The following is a 20,251-nucleotide window of genomic DNA, read 5'->3' as shown; positions in this document are numbered from 1 at the left end:
CTGATACAGTCGAGCAAATATCAGGCACTGCACTTAGTGTCTTTCTCTTTCTGAGATATCCTGTAAGATATCCTGATCGCAAAGGTAGGGTATCCAACATGCGATTTATCTGACCACAACAAGTGGAAGGGAAGTTTAACTTTTTCTATCAGGAATGCTTAATGCTGCCACCTGGTGGCCAGAAATAAAAACTGTCTGTTCCCATCAGTTTGAAGACCACAAACATTCAGACAGAAACACAAATGTTTAAAGCATATAGCAGCTGAGGTGAAATCTTACCTCTGAAGCCAAGAAAGGCAGAGCAGGGAGTTGTAATGTTGGAGTGGACTTTCCCCCACCTGGTGTGGAGCGACCGTCACAGAGAGAATGTAACCCATTGGAAACTCCTCCCGGATTGATTCACACAAGTGTGCACCCAATCCTACAGGAAAGAAAATATTCACCGCTCCAGATCAGAAAAGCTTTCAGGCTCAAGAAGGACTATGATATCAACAGGTCACTACCTTCCACTGTCTCTTTGGATGTATGATAGCATTCTCAGCTCTGAGAAAGATGAGACATGGAGCTGAAAGCACGCAATCGGGTCTGAATCTTCCAGGACAGTCTGAAGGGGCAGCTGCACTGTCAGAAGTACCATCTTTTGAATGGGCTGCCAAATTAAAGTTCAGTCGGCCCTCTATGGAGATGTAACACCTTGAAGAAGGTCAAGAGAATTGACCTCGGTATGTTGGCCAACAATTATACCTAAACTAGGGGCATTTTCACACTGCCATCCATGTTGACACAGAGGTGGAAAGGCTTTAAAGTTAGGAGGTGGAACCCAATCCAGAAATACTCCCGATTCCTATTTTCAGCGACTTTTGTTGGCACAGGATGAGGGTGTGGCCGGTGAACCTACACTCAATAATTCTACTGTCTCTACTCAGACTCTCCTGATTTCCATGGAGTCAGGCCAACTTTTACAGAAGACATGCTTTAAGTCTTCTCAGAGGGGCAGGAACCATGAGGGAACCCTATCAGGTGCTGCAAGAAACACACAAAAAAAAGTAGGCATTCAGCCTTTCCTGTAATGGAAGACGCGGGCTGAGATTCGAAAGTGCAATATAGACTCATTCTCGCAGGTGTTTGTTTACTCAGTACAAAGGGATGTGCTGGCTTTTATTTGCTGTTCTTGCAGGGTTTTGAATGCTTATTATCTTATTTGGATGAGATTAAAAACACATAAAGTGGTTTAAAGGTTTCCTCCTATGCCTGTGTTTGATTTAATTTTGTATTGGAAAGTAAGATAGGCAATGTTGATCAAATGTATTTTTATCATGGTTGTTTTAGGTCAATCATCTCAGCTCCAGGATAAGACTGCAGTAATTTCTCAGGTTGGATATTTTCTTATCAACCTGTTGACAGATGTTATTACACAGCAAATGGGACTTGAACACAGACCGTGTGGATCAGAGTTAGGGACGCTACCACTGTGCTGATACCACCCTTCAAATGCTCAGGATAGTGTGCTAGGCCCAACCACCATCAGATGTTTATTTTGATTAAAATTCCAATGACTTGCTCGCATCATTGTATGGTTGATTAGTTATGTACTTAGTGCATACTGGGTGAATACACGCGGAGGGGGCAAAAGGGGCATGGGACATTTGAGAGTGCTTTGGACACTGAGATATTAAGGGCTGGATGATCATGAATACAGTTATGCTGTTTTCTAACTTAACCTTGCCATCCTCCAGTCTCCACTGCTGCCTGTAGATGGTGGGTCTGTCTCCAATCTGTGGCCAACTCCTCAACACAGGAATAGGGCAGGTGCACTTCCCTACAAAGCAAAAAGGATCATATTGCCAGGAAAATTCCAGACTCTCAATATCCATTTCCTGATGAAAATCTGGTGCTCACTATCTGGTCATTTTAATACCTTGTTAAATGTTTGTAGGCAGCCCTTTTGAATTACTCGGAAGCCGATCTGTCTGCCATTTTGATTAGGGCTTTTGTCTTGCCATGATGGTCTGGTCTGATAAACCTCAGGCCATGAGAGGAAGACTTTCAAACAAATGTGGGTTTAATAATTGATGCTCTCGAAGGTTGAGAGCTATGGTCTTGTTGCACTAAAGTGGTGTTATTTATTTATTGATTTGTAATAAGTGTGGTTTTGATTTCTTTTCTACAGTAGCATAGTACTGTAGTTGGTTCATTGTTTATTGTTATTTTTGATGTTTTGGTGCTATATTTTCATGTTTCTGTAACTTTCTAATTTTGCAAAGAAAAATTTTTCAATAAAAATATTTTAAAAAAATCTTTGTAGGCCCTTATTAGCTACCATATTTTCCTACATTGTAGCAGGAACTGCTCATCTAAATTATTTATTGGCTGTGAAGCGCTTTGAAAAGACCTGAGCTCACGAAGAGCACTATATAAATGTAGGGTTTGAACATTTTCCTCATGCAGTTCGACAGTGGCTCAGTTAAGTCAGTGGTTGTAGAGCTTTCAATTATCAAGGAGGGAAGCAAAGCAGATTATATAATGGGCTGAGTCATTAAAAATGCAACTTTACATAATATTTTAGCCTTGCCAACAACACCTGGTGACTTAAGGGGGAAACATCATGTCTGAAACTGCAAGTCCATGATGTAGCATCACTGCCTGTCTTCATAAAAAAATACTTTCACCGCAATTAAAAATGACAGATTAATTTTGCCTCTTCTTTTTCACCACATTGATGTGATTCAGTGGATTTGCCTAATCGTATGGTATTAACAGAAAAAAAAATCACAAAACAGTAAAGTGTTCTTTTTCTCAGCCTTGTTATGCTGAGCATGGTATGAGTTAAGTGGGGCTTATTTTCACCTTTGAATAGCAGCAAGACACCTATAATGATTTCCTGAAGAAGGGCTAATGCCCGAAACGTCGATTCTCCTGTTCCCTAGATGCTGCCTGACCTGCTGCGCTTCTCCAGCAACACATTTCCACCTATAATGATTTGACATGTAATAAGTGAGCAGCTGCAGGACACCTTGAGGCCTCAAATACTGGCCCACCTCGTCCCTACCAGGTTCAGTTATAGAAAGCATTACAATTGTGGAATGGGAGGTATCCCTTGAGGCTAAGAAAATACTGATCATGTCTTTGGTAGCCTTTTCAGTTCCATTGTGTGTAACACAAGCTCTGATTACAAAACATTAGTGTGCAGGTACAACAAGTGATTAGGAAGGCAAAGAGAATGCTGTTGTATTTCACAGGTGCGATCAAATATAAAATTAGTGAAGTTTTGCTACAATTATAAAAGGCATTGCTGACCACATTTGGAGTACTATGTGGAGTTTTGGTCTCCTTAATTTAATAATGTGGAGGTGCACATTAGCTTTGACAAAGGGTCAGTTAGACTCGAAACGTCAGCTCTTTTCTCTCCTTCCAGATGCTGCCAGACCTGCTGAGATTTTCCAGCATTTTCGCTTTTGGTTTCAAATTCCAGCAGCTGCAGTAATTTGCTTTTGAAGTCCAACAGGTTTATTTTAAACCACAAGCTTTTGAGCGCTGCTCTTTCATCGGTTGAAGTGATTAATTTCCAACAGGATATAATTGCATTAGAAGCAGTTTTGACCTCATTGCAGCCTTGATCCAAACATGAATAAAAAGAGCTGAATACCAACGATGAGGTAACAGCGGCAGTCCTTGAGATCAAGGCTGCATTTGGCTGAGCTAATGCCCTTGAAAAGCTGAAGTCAACCAGATCTGCTGGTTGATAGTTATACCTGGGACAAATGTGGATGGTCATAGTTATTTTAGGTCAATCATGTCAGCTCCAGGATAAGACTGCAGTAATTCCTCAGGTTGGATATTTTCTTACCAAACTGTTGACAGATGCTATTACACAGTTCTGGAGCAGATGGGACTTGAACACAGACCGTGTGGATCAGAGTTAAGGTCTTTACCACTGTGCTGACACCACCCTTCAAATGCTCAGAATAGTGTGCTAGGCCCAATTGTCATCAATGACAATCACCACCCCCATCATAAGGTCAGAAGTGAGAATGTTCATTGATGAGTGGACAATGTGCAACATCGCTCATGATAGTTAGAAATGTAGAATTTTACACTACAAGAGGAAGCTATTTGACCCCATAGTGTCTGTAACAGCTCCTTCAGAGACCAAACCTAATCAGTTTCCATTTGTAGCAAGGCCTGGGCCAAGACTTGGGTTTTTCTGATCTTTATTCTTTCACCAGATGTAGGCATTGCTGCCAAGAGCAGCATTCATTGTCCATCCCTAATTACCCTTGTAATGAGTAACTTCCTTGAGTACTTCAAAGGGCAGAATGGCCCTCCTTTCAGACTTAATCCCCAAACATTATTTTCAACATTTTGGTTAACTATATCTCTTTGAATCAGTTTTTTAAAGATATTTGGTTAATATTAAGGTTGAGAGGTGACTTAATAGAGACATATAAGATAATCAGAGGGTTAGATAGGGTGGATAGAGAGAGCCTTTTTCCAAGTATGGTGACAGCGAGCACGAGGGGGCGTAGCTTTAAATTGAGGGGTGATAGATATAGGACAGATGTCAGAGGTAGTTTCTTTACTCAGAGAGTAGTAAGGGTATGGAATGCTTTGCCTGCAACGGTAGTAGATTTGCCAACTTTAAGTACATTGGACAAGCATATGGACGTACATGGAATAGTGTAGGTTAGATGGGCTTCAGATTGGTATGACAGGTTGGCGCAACATCGAGGGCTGAAGGGCCTGTACTGTGCTGTAATGTTCTATGTTCTATTTAGCCTATTCACTGGTTAACCATTTCCCCATCTTCAGATCTAGTTTCTGAATGTACTTTCGATACTTTGGTTAACCATTTCACCCTCTCCCCAGCCCCACCCCCTATTTATCTCTCAGTCCCCCCCTTACCCCTCCACGTTCCTGATAAAGGGCTTATGCTTAAAAAGTCGAATCTCCCACTCATCGGATGCTGCCTGACCTGCTGTGTTTTTCCAGCACCACACACTTTTTGACTCTTTGTTTCTGCCATGCCAGGCTAAGCTAGTTTCAGGGTTGTTCAATAGCTCCAGGTCCCAGTCAGCAGCTGCCTGGATCCAGTCAGTCTCTCTGCTACCTGGTCAAGTACCAGAAGGTGATTTTCAGTCTCTGTGTCATTCCCTTATCTGGATGGAGGAAGAGTTGCTGGCCATTCAGTCTTCCCGAGACACAGCACCCCAAGTCCTTCTGTTGTTGACCTAGAGCGATATTTTTTCTAACTTGTTCGTGGGGTGTGGCACTGGATGGGCCAGCATTTATTGCTCATCCCAAATTGCCCTGCAGAAGTTGGTGGAACTGTCTTCTTGAACCACTACAGTCCTTACTGTGTAGGGACAGCGAGGAAGGGAGTTCCAGGTTTTTCATTCAGCAACAGTGAAAGAACAGCAATATATTCTTTCTAAGAAAGGATGGTATGTGACTTGGTTGTGTTCCTCCATTTCTCTTTCTAGATGGCAGAAGTCATTTTGGAAGGTATTGTCAAAGGAGTCTTAGTGAGTTAGTGCAGTGGATCTTGTAGCTGGTACACAACGCTACTAACATGCATAGATGAAGGGAGTGAATGTTGAAGGTGGTGCCAATGATTGGGCTGCTTTGTCCTGAATGGTATCAAGCTTCTTAAATGTTGTTGAACCTGTACTTATCCAGGCAAGTGGGGAGTATTCCATGATATTCATAACTTGTGCCTTGCAGAGGGTGGAGGGACACTGTGGAGTCCAGAGGTGAGTTACTGACCTTAGAATCACAGAATTGTTACAGGTGTAGAAAGAAGCCATTCACCCCCATTATGTCTGAATGGCTGTCTAAGCATTTTAACTTGATGCCAATCTCTCACTTTTTTCTCGCAACCCTCCCAATTGTTTCTGTTGAAATGATTATTCATTGCTTCAGTTGAACCTGCCTTTATTGCATTACAGACTCTAACTACCCTTGGTGTAAAAAGGTTATTATCACTTCGCATTTGCCTCAATTGTAAAACACTTTCAATCTGTGCCTTCTGGATGTTGCTGTATTCATGAGTGTGAATAGTTTCACCCAATCCATGCTGTCCAGACTCCTTAATTTCTTCTCCAAGAAAAGCATTCCCAACTTCTCCAATCATTCATCACAACTGAAGTCTTATCCCTGTAACCATTGTCATAAACCTCTTTCTGAACCCCACTCATATTCTTCGTATATTGTGGTACTAGAATTTCTAGCCTCTAACTTGCTCTCGTATCCAAAATTTCATTTGGTTGGTCTGGTCCACTTCAGTTTCTGATCAATGGTAACTCCCAGTATGTTGTCAGTAGGGAACTTAATAATGATAATGCCATTGAATGTCAAGGGTTAGATTCTCTCTGAATGGTTGTTGCCTTGGATGTTTCCCTTTGTGGGAAAGACTAAAACTAGGGGTCAGAGCTTAAAAATAAGGCATGTCTCACTAAAGAAGTAGATAAGGAGAATTTTAACTTTAAGAGGGTTAGTGATCTGTGAAGTTCTTTTCCCCAGTGACCAGTGGAGGCATGGCCATTGAACATGTTTAAAGCCGAGGTAAACTGATTTACCACTGTGTGTAAGATCAGAGAGCTGTTGGAATTGAATCTCAGTGCATGCAACGCAGAATCAGTGCTTAAAGGAAGACAGAGGGGTAAACAGCAAAGACTCACAAATCCTGCTTAGCTGCAGTGTCTGGTGCTGAACCTCCCACAAACAGCAAATAACAGGCTATTACCTCGCTCGTGCATTCCCACTTGTTTTATTTTCCCACGTAAAAAGCAGCAAGGGAGAGGTCACTTTCTTTCTCAAGTGTTTTATTCTAGACACAATAAACCAGATTGTATTCCTTAACTGAGCATGACCAGCTTGTATGCTCGAGGCAGTTTAGAGGGGAAAGTAATTTTATATTGTCTGTCCTTGAGACACTTCTATTAAATTTCTGGTGTAAAATATTATGTTACTAGTTCAGGTAGGTGATAATCACCCTTCAGTTGTTTAATGCCCCTTCCTGAAGGTGCTTTCTCACGTAGCTGCTCTACAGCTCAAATGCAAACACCCTGCTCCCGTGTCTGTTTCTCAGCTATATCAGCCAAGACAATGAAAACAAGTTGAACATTTAGTGTCAAGCTGTGCAAAATGTTGCAGTTTAGGAGAAAGAATGAGTAGAGGCAATATAATTTAAAAGATACAACTGTAAAGGAGGTGTAGGCTCAGAGAGAGCTGGGAAGTCATTTCCACAAATCTTTGATGGTGGCAAGCTCTTAAAAGGCAGATCGGATCCTGGGCTTTATTAGTGGAGCCACAGAATACAAAAGTAAAGTAGATCAAGTAAAACATTACAAATCATGCAGGTGCAGTACTGTGCTCAATGCTGGTGTTCACATTTTTGGACAGAAGCAAGGTCTTGCCAAGTCTACGTAGGATATTTAAAGAAGAAGCTAGGATTGCTCTTCTTAGAACAGAGAATCATAGTACACTACAATTCAGAAGCAGGCCATTCAGCCCATTGAGTCTGCACCCACCCTCTGAAGAGCATCCCACCCAGATCCCCAAGCCCCCATCGTTTACCCGTAACCCTGGACTTCCCATGGTTAATCCACCTAACCTACACATACCTGGACAAGATGGGTGATTTCACATGGCCAATTCACCTAACCTGCACATCTTTGGACTGGAAAAGGGGGGGGGGGAACCCACGCAGACACAGGGAGAACATGCAAACTCCACATTTGCCCGAGGGTGGAATTGAACCCGGGTCCCTGGCATTGTGAGGCAGCAGTGCTAACCACCGAGCCACTGTGCCCAGGGAAGATTAAGATGAAACATAATAGAACAGTTCAATATTCACGGGGTGGGTTTGACACAGTCAGTAAGAAATACTTAGCAATAGAACACAGGGAAGACTAAAGAAAACTTTCCAAACACAGCGACTTGTAGCTACCTGAAATATGCTCCTGAAAGGAGCAGTAGAAACAGTACTAACTTAGAAAAGGGAATTGGATATAAATTTGAACAATAAAAAAAATTGCAGCACAACAGGAAAGAGTTGGAATAAAAACAGAAATTGCTGGAGAAACCCAGCCGGTGTGGCATCTATGGAGTGAGGCAGAATCCTGTGACCCTTCCTGCTAATGAATTGAAAGAGTTGGGTTGTTGAACTAACTGGATAGCTCTTTTAAAGAATTGGCACAGGCACAACAATCCCAATGACCTTCTTCTGTGTCAAAGACTAACCCTGAATTTCCCCAGCTGTACAGTGAAGGATATTTTCCCTTTAAAAAACAAAAGATAAAGAAGATGGAGATAGGTGGGGATGGGTGGGGTGGGCGTCAAGATCAAGGGATAACAGTCTCAGAAAATGTGGTGAACCATTTTAGGACTGGGATGACGAGAAATTTCTTCACTCAGAGGATGATGAGCCTGTGGAACTGTCTATCACATATGGCAGTGGAGGCAAAGCCACTGATATATTTAAGAAAGAAATAGATTTCTAAAAGTGTCAAGAGGTATTCAATCTTAGAGTGTGTCCTTGATTGCTTTCAGGCTCATCCTTTCGCCATTGCTTCTCACAAACCTTGGAGAGTTGCATCTTGTTGGGTAGTTCACTTAATTTGAGGAAGGCATTCATCTGTTAAATGAAACAATTACTGAATTCCAGAGCATAGCAAGGTGATCCTTCAAGTTGAATCTTGAAGATTTCACATTCTACCATACCATTCTACTTTCTTCATTGGGTGTGCTGCTCTTGACAGTAGGTCATTCGAGACAAGTTGGGTTGTTCATCTTACAGCAGAGAAAGTTATGAGACAATTATCAAGATATTTAAAATCGTTGAATGATTTAATAGAGTAAATAAGAATGAAGTGTTTTCAGTGGCAGGAGGGTCAATAACTAAAGTGGGCAGCACAGTGGCACAGTGGTTAGCACTGCTGCCTCACAACGCCAGAGACCCGTGTTCAATTCCCGCCTCAGAGTTTGGACATTCTCCCAGTGTCTGCGTGGGTTTCCTCCGGGTGCTCTGGTTTCCTCCCACAGTCCAAAAATGTGCAGGTCAGGTGAATTGGCCACGCTAAATTGCCTGTAGTGTTAGGTGAAGGGGTAAATGTAGGGGGATGAGTTGCGGGTCAGTGTGGACTTGTTGGGCCGAAGGGCCTGTTTCCATACTGTGTGTAATCTAATCTAAAGGACAATGATGTAAAGTAACTTGTTAAAAAAAAAGAGGTGGCACAAGGAGAAAATATTTATAATCTGGAATACAGTGACTGAAAGGGTAGTGAAAGCAGATTCAATTATGATTTTAAAAGTGAATTTAAAAATTTGCTGGAAAGGAAATTATTGCATGGTGATGGAGAAGCAGTGGGGAATGGGGCTCAGCTCTTTAACAGAAACAGCAGAGACAAGTGGTGCATGACTTCCTTCTGCATAAGCTATTTCTACAATTCTATGCTACATTTGAGGAAAATTAAGAATCAGATGGTTCTTCGCAGCTTAGACAGTAGTAATCCTGGATTTTATGGCAAATGCTAATTCACTGTATATTTTCCACTCATAGCTAGACCTTGCTGAGGCAGGAATGATCTTGTAAGAATGGTAAGTATTAAATATGGCACCTAGGATGCTGGAGACTTTTCCTGTGATCCCCATGTGTATTGAGGGGGCTAGGTCATCTTACCATATTTTCTGATATAGGTTTTCATATATCCAGACACTGAAAAACCTGCAACTGGGAGAGTGATGACGCTTGTTTAAAGTCAGGTGACAGTGAAATTTTCATTCGGAAACTTCCCTGTTCCTCAAAAAAAAATTCAGTGGATCTTTCACATTAATCTAAACTGGCAAGCAGGGACCTCACTTCAACAACTCACTTGATAGTGCAAATTTCCCATAATTGGCCTGGATTATATGTTGAAGTCCTGGTGTGCAGTTTGAGCACAGACCATGTGTCCCAAGTGGAGCTTTCACAATATGACACACAGTTCACCATAACAGAGGTCAGTTGAAACTACTTCTGCCTGCCAGCTGTTTGATTAACCTTTGACCTGTTTGTTTTTCTCACCAGATCCTGTGCCACCAGTCAGACTGTGTAACAGTACGACCCCACTGTAGGCATCACGTCGCTCCACCTCTTTCCGGAAGCTGTCCAAAGTGCGATGGAGCAAACTATTGTCATCCTCTCTCTGCAGCCCATGATACCCTGTCAGTAGATTGAGGCTCGTTAAGTTTCTAGGAATCCATATGAATCCTTTACACGCAATGTAATCCTGTTCGAATAATCACTACAACCAACTGATCAAAATAGTAGCAATTACTGAATTATACTGTTGACAGAATAGAATCAAATAGATATATTCAAGGCCGAGTCACATAGATTTTTGATAAACAGGGGAGTCAAGGGTTATGGAGGGGGGAGGGGACAAGATAGCAAAGTGAAGCTGAGACTACAACCAGCTCAAGTCACAATCTTATTGAAGGATAGACCAGGCTTAGAGATCCGAAAGCAGAGTCCTGGCTCTCAAATTATATGTAAGTAGATTTATAGAATGCACAGAAGAAGGCCACTCAGCCAGTTGTGGCCATATCAGCTCATGGCAAGTGGAAACCACAGAGTTCCACAGCCCTGCCTTTTCCCCATAGTCCTGCAAGTTTTTTTTTAATTCACTGGTGGGACAGGAGAGTCACTGGATGGCCACCATTCATTGCCCACACCTGGTTACCCCTGAGAAGATGGTGGTGAAGCAGCCTTCTTGAACCACTGCAGTCCAGGCAATTCTCTTTTGGAAGCAATGAATGAATCTGCCTCCACCACATGCCTAGGCAGTACATTCCAGATACTACTGACTCGCTTGGTAAAAATGTTTCTTTAATCACAATGCCATTTTTTTTTGTCAAACAACTTAAAGCTATGTCCTCTGGTTCTTGATCCTTGCACCAATGGCAATTATTTTCCCTACCTACTGTGTCCATACCCGGCATGATATTGAATATGTCTATCCAATCGCCTCTTCTCCAAGGAGAACAGCCCAAAATTCCTATATAACTAAAGTTCTAATCCCTAGAACCATTCTTTGTGCTATAATCTCTCTATTTCTTTCAAATCCTCCTAAAGCGTAATGCCAAAACTCTGTGCAATGTACAAGTGAGAGCTAACAATTGTTTCTGCAGGATTATCATAACTTCTGTGTTCAGCTCTGCATGTTCCTGTGTGTTTTGTTTTAAACCACTCTCTCAACCTGCCCTTCCATTTCAATTATTTACGTATGTATGCCCTCCACTTACACCCTTTATGTTGATTTGCTCACCCCATTCTCAGCCCCGGATGCAGATGCAGGAGTTCCTCAGGGCCAGAAATCTTCATTTGCTTCATCAATAATCTTCTTTTCAGGTCAGAAGTAGGAATATTTGCTGATGATTGCATAATGTTCAGCACCATTTCACAGTTCCTCATTTACTGATGCAGTTCACGTCCAAATGTAGCGAGACTTGAACAATATCCAGGCTTGGTCTGACAAATAGCAAAATAGCATTTGCACCTCACAATGCCATCTAATGACCATCTCCAACAAGAAACAGTCTAACTAGCTACAGGACATACAATGGGATCACCATTGCTGAATGCCCACTATCAAGATTCTGGGAGTTACCATTAACTAGAAACTGAACTGGACCAGCCATTTAAATACTGTGGCTACAACAGCAGGTCAGAAGCTAGAATGCCTGTGTGAGCAACTGACCTCCTGACTTCCCAAAGCCTGTTCAGCTGTAAGGCACAAATGAGCAACGCGATGGAATACTCCATACCTGCCTGAACAAATGTAGCGCGAATCGTAGTCAGGAAACTTGATGCCACCCAGTAAAAAAAAACCAATCTAATTGATTGACATCACATCCTCAAACATTAACAGCCTCCACCATTGATGCACAGTAGCAGCAACGGTGCACCATCTACAAGATGCTCTGCAAAAATTCACCAAGGACTTTGACAGTATCTTCGAAACCTGCGACCACTACATCTAAAAGGACAAGGGCAGTGGATACATGGAACATTGCAAGTTCCCATCCAATCCACTTTACATCCTGGCCTGGAAATTCAGTGCTGCTGGGCCAATATCCTGGAAATCCCTTCCTAATGGCATTGTGAAGGTACCCACACCAATGGTCTGCAGCACTAAAAAGGCAGTTCACTACAACAGAGTCATAGAGATATACAGCATGGAAACAGACCCTTCAGTCCAAATCGTCCATCCAACCAGATATCCTATATAAATCTAGTCCCATTTGCCAGCATTTAGCCCATATCCCTTCAAACCCTTCCTATTCATATACCCATCCAGATGTCTTTCAAATGTTGTAACTGGACCGGCCTCCATCACTTCCTCTGGCAGCTCATTCCATACAAAACACCCTCTGCACGAAAAAGTTGCCCTTTGGGTCCCTTTTATATCTTTCCTGTCTCACCTTAAACCTATGCCCTCTAGTTTTGGACTGCCCCACCTCGAGGAAAAGACCTCACCTATTTACCCTCTCCATGCCCCTCATGATTTTATAAAGGTCACACCCCCCCCAGCTTCCGATGCTCTAGGGAAAATAGTGCCAGCCTATTCAGCCTCTCCATTCTCAAGGTCAGTTATTGGTAGGCAATTTATGGTGGCCTAGCCAGCAATGCCCATGTTCTTCCATCTAATACGCATCACTTCACAACTGTGTGAATTTCATTTGCCATTTGTCAGCCCTTCCTGTTTATCTCCTTTTGAATTGTAACACTGTTCTCCTCATGGGTACACTGAACAGTGTTGCTTGCTGGATACCAGAACTGATTAAATAACTAGTCAACCACTTGTTATTTGTTGCTCAGCCTGTCCTACTTTTCCACCACGAGTGCCATTTAGCACACCATGTCTAACCTTTTCTCAAACTTACACAGCTCAGGGGATATAATCTTCAACAGATTGGCTATATGATTATCTGGATTGGAAATTTGAGCTCCCCTAAGGACTAAGAGACAAAAGCTTCATCCAGTGTAAACCCAGATGTGACATGTTTGATTCCCAATTTGTGCTTGGTTGCTGTAAGTTATTTCATGTTAGACAGCAACTACTTTGTTTTAGAGAAACAGTAAAAATCAACCAAGGGTTCTTACTGCTGGGCACGAAGCAGTGACCCTTAAAGTGATTATGTGTAAATAACATGCAGCGTGAACAAAACTAAAAACGACACACATTCCTTTATTTTCTTTTCAAGTTAGATCCCCCCTTTCAAAAATTACCATAAAATTGGCATCCACCACCCTCTCAGGCAGTGTTATCCAGAACACAGCAATCCTATACTTAAATATCTATAGACGTCCCCCATAACAAAATAACCTGTGTCTTCTTTTTACCAAAAAAAACTAATATAGGGAAAACTGTACCTCCTTATTTACTCTAGCAGAATTTAAAATTTTGAATACCATGACACATCAGTGGTAGGGAAACTATTAGGGAAAATTCTGAAGGGGAGAATTAATTTTCATTCAGAGAGGCAAGGTTTGGCCCGGGATAGTAAGCATAGCTTTGTCAGATGCCTCAGGAATCTGACTGAATTTTTCAAGGAAGTGTCCAGGTCTGTTGATGAAGGTAGTGCAGTTGATGTTGTTTGTATGGAATTCAGAAATCTTTGACAAAGTTCCACTTGGGAGACTGACAAAAAAGGTAGAAGCACACGAAATCCAGGGTAACTGGGCAAGTTGGACCTAAAATTGGCCTAGTGGCAGAAGACAGAGGGTAGTGACAGGGGGCTGTTTGTGTGACTGGAGGCCAGTGTCCAGGGGCATACAAAAGGGATCAGTGCTGGGTCCCTTTTGTTCATGACAAATATAAATGATATAGATGAGAATGTGGAGCGGAGGGAGATGATGAGGAGGTTTATGGATGATATGAAGATTGGCTGGGTGATTGACAGTGAGGGAGAAGCTCTTAGAATACAAGAGGATATAAATGGATTGGTCAGATGGGCAGATTAATGGCAAACTGAATTTAAGCTTGGTAATTGTGAGGTGCTGCACTTTGGAAGAAATAACAAGATAACCGAGTACTGAATAAATGGTAGGATGCTAGAAAACTCAGGAACAGAGAGATCTTGGGGCGCTTATTCACAAATCCCTGAAGATAGCAGGGCAGGTTAATACGGTAACTCAGAAGGCATACTGAACACTATCCTTTATTAGTCGAGGCACAGATTATAAGAGCAGGGAGATTATTGTGGAGCTATACAGAACCGATTAGGCCATAGTGGGAGTACGGTGTACAATTCTGTTCAACACACTAAAGAAAGGATGTGATTGCATTGGGGGGAGTGCAGAGGAGATTCACCAGGGTGTAACCCGGGATGGAGCATTTTATGCTATGAAGAGAGGTTGGATAAACTCAGGGTTTTTTTTCAAGCAGAGAAGGTGCTGCTGGCGTGAATCAGATTGAGGTGTATAATAATGTATTGTGAAGGGCATGATCAGGGTGTAAAGAAAGCATCTGCTCCTCTTACTTCTGAAGAATGGCCTCTGCTGTTCCAAAAGAAGGAATGAAGCCCGTGGGCTTGCAAAGATTAAAGGGATAAGAAATTGCCACGCCTAGGCCTTGCTGCTGAAAGACAACTCTCAAATAGGCATGGCAGAGGGAAGTAAGTCTGCTCGAGAGCTACCAGTAGCTTTGACTTGTTCTTGTCATGCAACACATCTGTTAAAAGTGCAGTGCACAGATCTCAGTTACTGTGGAAGTCCTTTCTCTTCAGTTCATTATGTTTACTGTCTATTACGTACTGTTTATGTTAATTTTGTTTTAAAGTAAACATTTTAACATTTGAAATATTGTCCGTTGGTTATTTCTGTTCATCATTTAACCTTTAATTAAATTAATTAATCTTTTAATAAAAGTTTTCTATATCCACAGGGATCATAGGAAAGTATTGATAGATTAGAGGATAAGGAAGGTTGATGGCTTTTAAGATTTAAAATCTAAATGACACCTCAGAATCTTACCAAGAGCCCAGTTGTTGCCTCTTCCTCTCAGACCAAGGGAAATGTTTGAATCTCTGAATGACCTTTAACAAGATACAAATGTTACGTCAGTTTAGTCGCAAGTAGTGAAATAAAATCTAAAGTGTAGTTCAACAGTTGTCCATTTCAAAGAACCCAACACTCAAAATATTTAAGCCTACTAACATAACATCATAGTCAGCCACCAATATCAACAAAATGGTGTCAATCATTTGCATCACTCTAGACATCAATTAACTTCAGTGTATTAAACAGGATGGGCTTTTCAGTCAGTAATTGCTCATATCTTGTTGAAATGGGCTGACCTTAGTGATGTTACTTGCATTAAGAGTCCTTGCAACCTCTGCCTCCTGCATTAGGCAGCACTGAATAGGCAGATCGTATCAGCTTCAGGCTTCTTTAGTTTTGGAAATGGTTTGGAAAACTCATTAACTTAAGGATATTATTCCATACCCACTCTTTACTTCACGGAGCAAACTTCTCACTACTTTGGGCTCACTGTCCACACACAAGGCACTCAGCTTCCCATCAGGTGCGTAGAATGGATACCTGTAACAAGAGATTGTATGGTGTCTCCAGTCAATAAACACAAATAATAAGACATGTTCAGGGTGGAATAGCCAGAGAATATATCTCAAATACATCAAGATCCTGCAAGCAAATATCAGTAAGCCAGAAGAGACATTGAAAAAGTAGGTGTTCCAAGGCCATGATTGACAGAATACTGCCAGAGCTGAAGAAAATAGAAAAAGTAAATCTAATTTACATTGAGAATACGACAAGGGGTTCATATTCAAATAGTAAAAGGAAAAAAAATTGATAGGAAATTCTTCCAGGTAGATAGGAAGGTACATTTAATTTGTGCTGACTGTCTTCAATGGGTGATAGGGAATTGGTGATGCATGATACAACTCCCCAGTTCTATCTTCCATTAACTTCAAAGGAAGTTAGTAATGCGGTGTATAATAGTTGATACAATTCAATATAGTCCATCTTACACCATAGCTTATAGTAAAAATTACTCTCACAGGGTGACTAATACTTGGAATGGAACCTCAGGAAAATCAATAGAGCGAAGAATCTCATTAACAAAGCTGTTAGGGCAAAGATCTCATAGGGCAAAGATCTCATTGAATGGGAAAACTGGCCTTTACTGTTAGTAATTATCTAAGGAGTTCGATCCTCAGACTGCGAAAAACAACCTTAAAAGCTTGTGAACCTAACGTCTAATCTGTATCTCTGGAAATATAATGTACACAGCTTTCTTCTATCACATTTCCAAATAAGCTGTGTGAGCTAGTTAAATATCTACCGTCCTTTTTGTGAAGATTTCTGTTTCTTCAACTACAGACAGAGGATTGTTTTGATGCATGTCTTTGTGGAGCTTTGACCTGTTGCCAAGGGTGGTCAGAAACTGAAAACTGGCATCCTTCATTGTTATCATTCATGGGTCAGTAATGAAGGAGGTAACAATTTGAAAATTGCATTGGACCCTCTCTAGCCTGTTGCCAAGGGGACTCAAACAACCACCTCACAACATTGTAACAAAACAGCCTGAGGCTGCAGGTGGCTATTAAAAAATCAAGGTAGTTAGTTAAATTCAAAAGAAAGTTTCTACAAATAAAATAGGCAATAATTGAATACTGGAAGGCAGGATGGAAAAAGATTGAGTTTACATGCAACATAAAAATCAGAACAGATAAGTTGGTCAGAATGGCCAGTTATTTTTGTGTAGATTCCATGCAAGAACACAATAAACCAGTGCTATTTTATGTTTAGAATTAGGGCTATTGCATACAAACAGGAAAATAGAGTCAAACTCACAAATAGATCAGCTATGATCTAGAATTAGAAAAATGAATCAATTGTGCTAGTAATTTGTATCCAAGTCTCTCCTTCACCTGGCCCATCTTTGACTCTTCACTCCCCTTCCTTGGCATTACTGTTTCCAGTTCTGGGGACAGACTGTCCCCCAATATCTCCTATAAACTCATCAACTGCCACATTTACCTCGACCACCCACTCTCACAGCCTACTTCCGGCAAAGATTCTATTCCATTCTCACAGTTTCTCTCTCGGTCCATTGCAACTATTCCAGTGACACCACCTTCCACCGAGGTGTCTCTGACATGACTTTCATCAATTGAGGATTTACCTCCACTGTGGTTGACAGGGCCTTCCTTCAGCTGTGTCCGATCCATCTCCCACACTTCTGACAATCCCCTCCCTCCCAGGACAATGATAAGGTTTCCCTGGCCCTGACTTTCAAACCGACTAGTCTCTGCATTCAAAGGATTATCTCTGCCATTTCTGCGCCTCCGGCTGAAAGACTTACTCCTGCTCCTAAGTCCTATATTACATAGATCCGAATATATGACACTATAGATTAAGAGCAGATGTAGTCCACTTAGCACCTAATGAATTGCTTTACCATTCATTAAGATTGTGGCTACTCTGATTATGCCACGTTTCTTTCTATCCCCAATAACCTTTCAGCTTCTTGCTTATCAAGAATTTATCTACCTCTGCGTTAAAAATTTTCGAAGACTGTGCTTCCATCATCTGTTCAGAAAGAGAGTTACAAAGACTCACAAACCTCTGTGAGAAAATATTTCCCTTCATTTTTGTCTTCAATTGGCAACCCCTTAAATTTAAGCAGTGACCCTCAGGAAGCATCCACTCCATGTCTATTCTGTCAAGACACTTCAGGATCTTAGATATTTCAATTTACAGTAGCGCCTCGATATACGAACGACGACCTTCACGTACAAATCGGTTTACAAACAGGATTGGACGTAAAATTTTGCTTCAACATATGTACAAAATTCAAGGTACGAACGAAGGTACGAACGCAAAAAGCCCGTGTGCGACCACGTGGTTTCGTTGTTCTGCTTTGCTACGTCCTTGTTGAACGCAAAAGCTCTCGGGCCTCGCGTGATCTTATTCAGTTCATCTTTGGCGCGTGCGCTGTGAACAGCCGTCCAAGCATTCTTATGCTATCCGAACAATAGGAAAAATTGATTCAGAACCGGGTCCCGGAACAGATTAAGTTCGTAAGTCGAGGCGCTACTGTATATCTTATGTGGTTTGTCTTATTCTTATAAAGTCCAGCAGGAACAGGCCTAGTCTGTCCAACCTTTCCTTGTAAGGCAACACATCCAAATCAGGTATTAGTCTGGTAAACCTTTTCACAATTACTTCCTATGCATATACACCCTTCCGCAAGTAAGGTGACCAATACTGTACTTCAGATGTGGTCCCATCAATGCCTTGTATAGCTAAAGCATAACCTCCCCACTTTTGTATGGAATTCCCCTCACAATTCATGAAATCTAATAAATTGTTATACCCACATACTAACCCTCTGCGATCACGCACAACTTCACCCAGATTCTTCTGCATCTCAATCTCTCATCATTTAGATAAAACACTTCCTTTTTATTGTTCCTACTAAAATGAACAATTTCACATTCTGTCACATTATGCTGCACTTGCTACATCTTTTCCCACTCACTTAAATCTGTCAATATTCCTTTAGTAGTTTCCTTCTATTCTCTTCACAACTTACTTTGTCACCTATCTGTTCTGTTGTTCTTCCAATACAGGGTAGCATTTAGCTCATCCTCCCTCCCTCTTTATCTCTCCATTCCTGATGAAGGGCTCCGGCCCGAAATGTCGAATTTCCTGCTCCTCGGATGCTGCCTGACCAATCTCAACTCTAATCTTCAGCATCTGCAGACCTCACTGTCTCCTAGCATTTAGCTCATCTTACTTTTGCCAGTTCTTAGAAAGAATTATCCATTTACCCTATCCTTTTGCCCTATTATTTTGCATTTTTATTTTTGTAACATTTACCCCTTTAAAAATAATTATGGATTCTAGTCTCAACACTACTGGTTGAACATTGCATGTTCTAACAACCCTGGATGTTAAAACAAATTCTCCTAGACTCTCTCCTCGATTTCCCTGTCTTCTGATGATGATGATGATGTTGACGACAATATATTGATAGCCCTTTCCAATTCACTGAGCATTAGTCACTCACTCTTTTCCCATAAACATGGGTGCTGCAGACAGAGCACTGGTAGCCACTACTTGTCATGATGAGTCCTTAAAAAAGAATTGGGAGGCACATCACAGTGCATCACAGGGGAGGGGATGGCATAGTGGTATTATTACGGGACTGTTAATCCAGAAATTCAGTTAATGTTCTGAGTTCGAAACCTGCCACTGTAAATGGTGGAACTTGAATTTTTTAAAAATTCAATAAAAATCATGAATTCATTGTTCTTTGTGGGGAAATTCCCATCTGGCTCACTAATGTCCTTTTGAGAAGGAAACAGTCATGCTTACCTGGTCTAGCCTACAAGTAATTCCAGACTCTCAACTGCCCTCTGGTAATTAATGCTGGCCCAGCCAGCGACATCCCATAAAGGAAGTAAAACTAAAAGTCGTTGTTGACATTTCACAGTGATAGTAGTCTCATCTCAAAGTCAGAATATTCAAGCCTTGTTTCAGCTACTGAAACTCCAGTGCAATTCCATATCGTTTGGATAAGATGTGAAACCATAGTCTTCCATTTCAGATGGACATGAAAAAAAACTCCAGTGACACTTATCAGGAGAATAGCAAAGTAATATTTCTGATGTCCTGACCAACATTTCTCCTTCTAACACCATTTGTTCACGAGGTAATCCAGTCATGGAATTAATGAAACAACTTGGTGCTTTAATTAGATATGATGTGGAGGTGCTGGTGTTGGACTGAAGTGGACAAAGATAAAAATCATACAACACCAGGTTATAGTCCAACAGGTTTATTTGGAAGCACTAGCTTTCGGAGTGCTGCTCTTTTGTCAGGTAGCTACCTGATAAAGGAACAGCACTCTTAAGAGCTTGTACTTCCAAATAAACTTGTCGGACTGTAACCCTGGGGAGATACTGTGTGATTTTTAACTTGATTGGATATGAAACTGGGGTAATGGACACCAAGCTAAAGGTCTCTGTTGCTTTTGTGTCTCTCCAATGAAAAATGGTGTCTATCCTAGTAGGTCTACTTCCCTCAGAATTAACTCAGGGCCTATGATATAATACCTCAAATATACCCACCTGTAAGTTATAATCATTGGTCTTAACTGTCAGAATATTTAAGTTAATCTCGTTCTTACGTGATAACAGAGGCAAGGTGTCCCTCCCATTGTAATGAAAAATGGTTAAG

General features: G+C 41.4%; 1 protein-coding gene across 5 annotated transcripts in view; it reads right to left on the bottom strand.

Moving 5' to 3' along the window:
- Positions 1 to 20,251, bottom strand: part of LOC122548955 (tubulin delta chain-like) — an 84,582-nt gene that overhangs the window by 36,305 nt on the left and 28,026 nt on the right. For 3 of the 5 annotated variants that reach the window (XM_043687972.2, XM_087986589.1, XM_087986591.1), the window contains exons 3-6: positions 15,488 to 15,583; positions 15,017 to 15,078; positions 10,064 to 10,201; positions 280 to 421 (exon numbers count right to left, since the gene is read on the bottom strand). In XM_043687972.2, coding sequence (XP_043543907.1) covers positions 280 to 421; positions 10,064 to 10,201; positions 15,017 to 15,078; positions 15,488 to 15,583 — 438 coding nt within the window. The remainder of the gene's footprint in view (positions 1 to 279; positions 422 to 10,063; positions 10,202 to 15,016; positions 15,079 to 15,487; positions 15,584 to 20,251) is intronic. The other 2 variants (XM_087986592.1, XM_087986590.1) reach the window with 2 other exon arrangements.

This window comes from Chiloscyllium plagiosum, unplaced genomic scaffold, assembly GCF_037043375.1.
Source record: "Chiloscyllium plagiosum isolate Xiang-an unplaced genomic scaffold, Cpla_swu_hap1 HiC_scaffold_4, whole genome shotgun sequence".
Taxonomy (NCBI): Eukaryota; Metazoa; Chordata; class Chondrichthyes; order Orectolobiformes; family Hemiscylliidae; genus Chiloscyllium; species Chiloscyllium plagiosum.
This window is presented reverse-complemented; position numbering and strand designations above follow the sequence as displayed.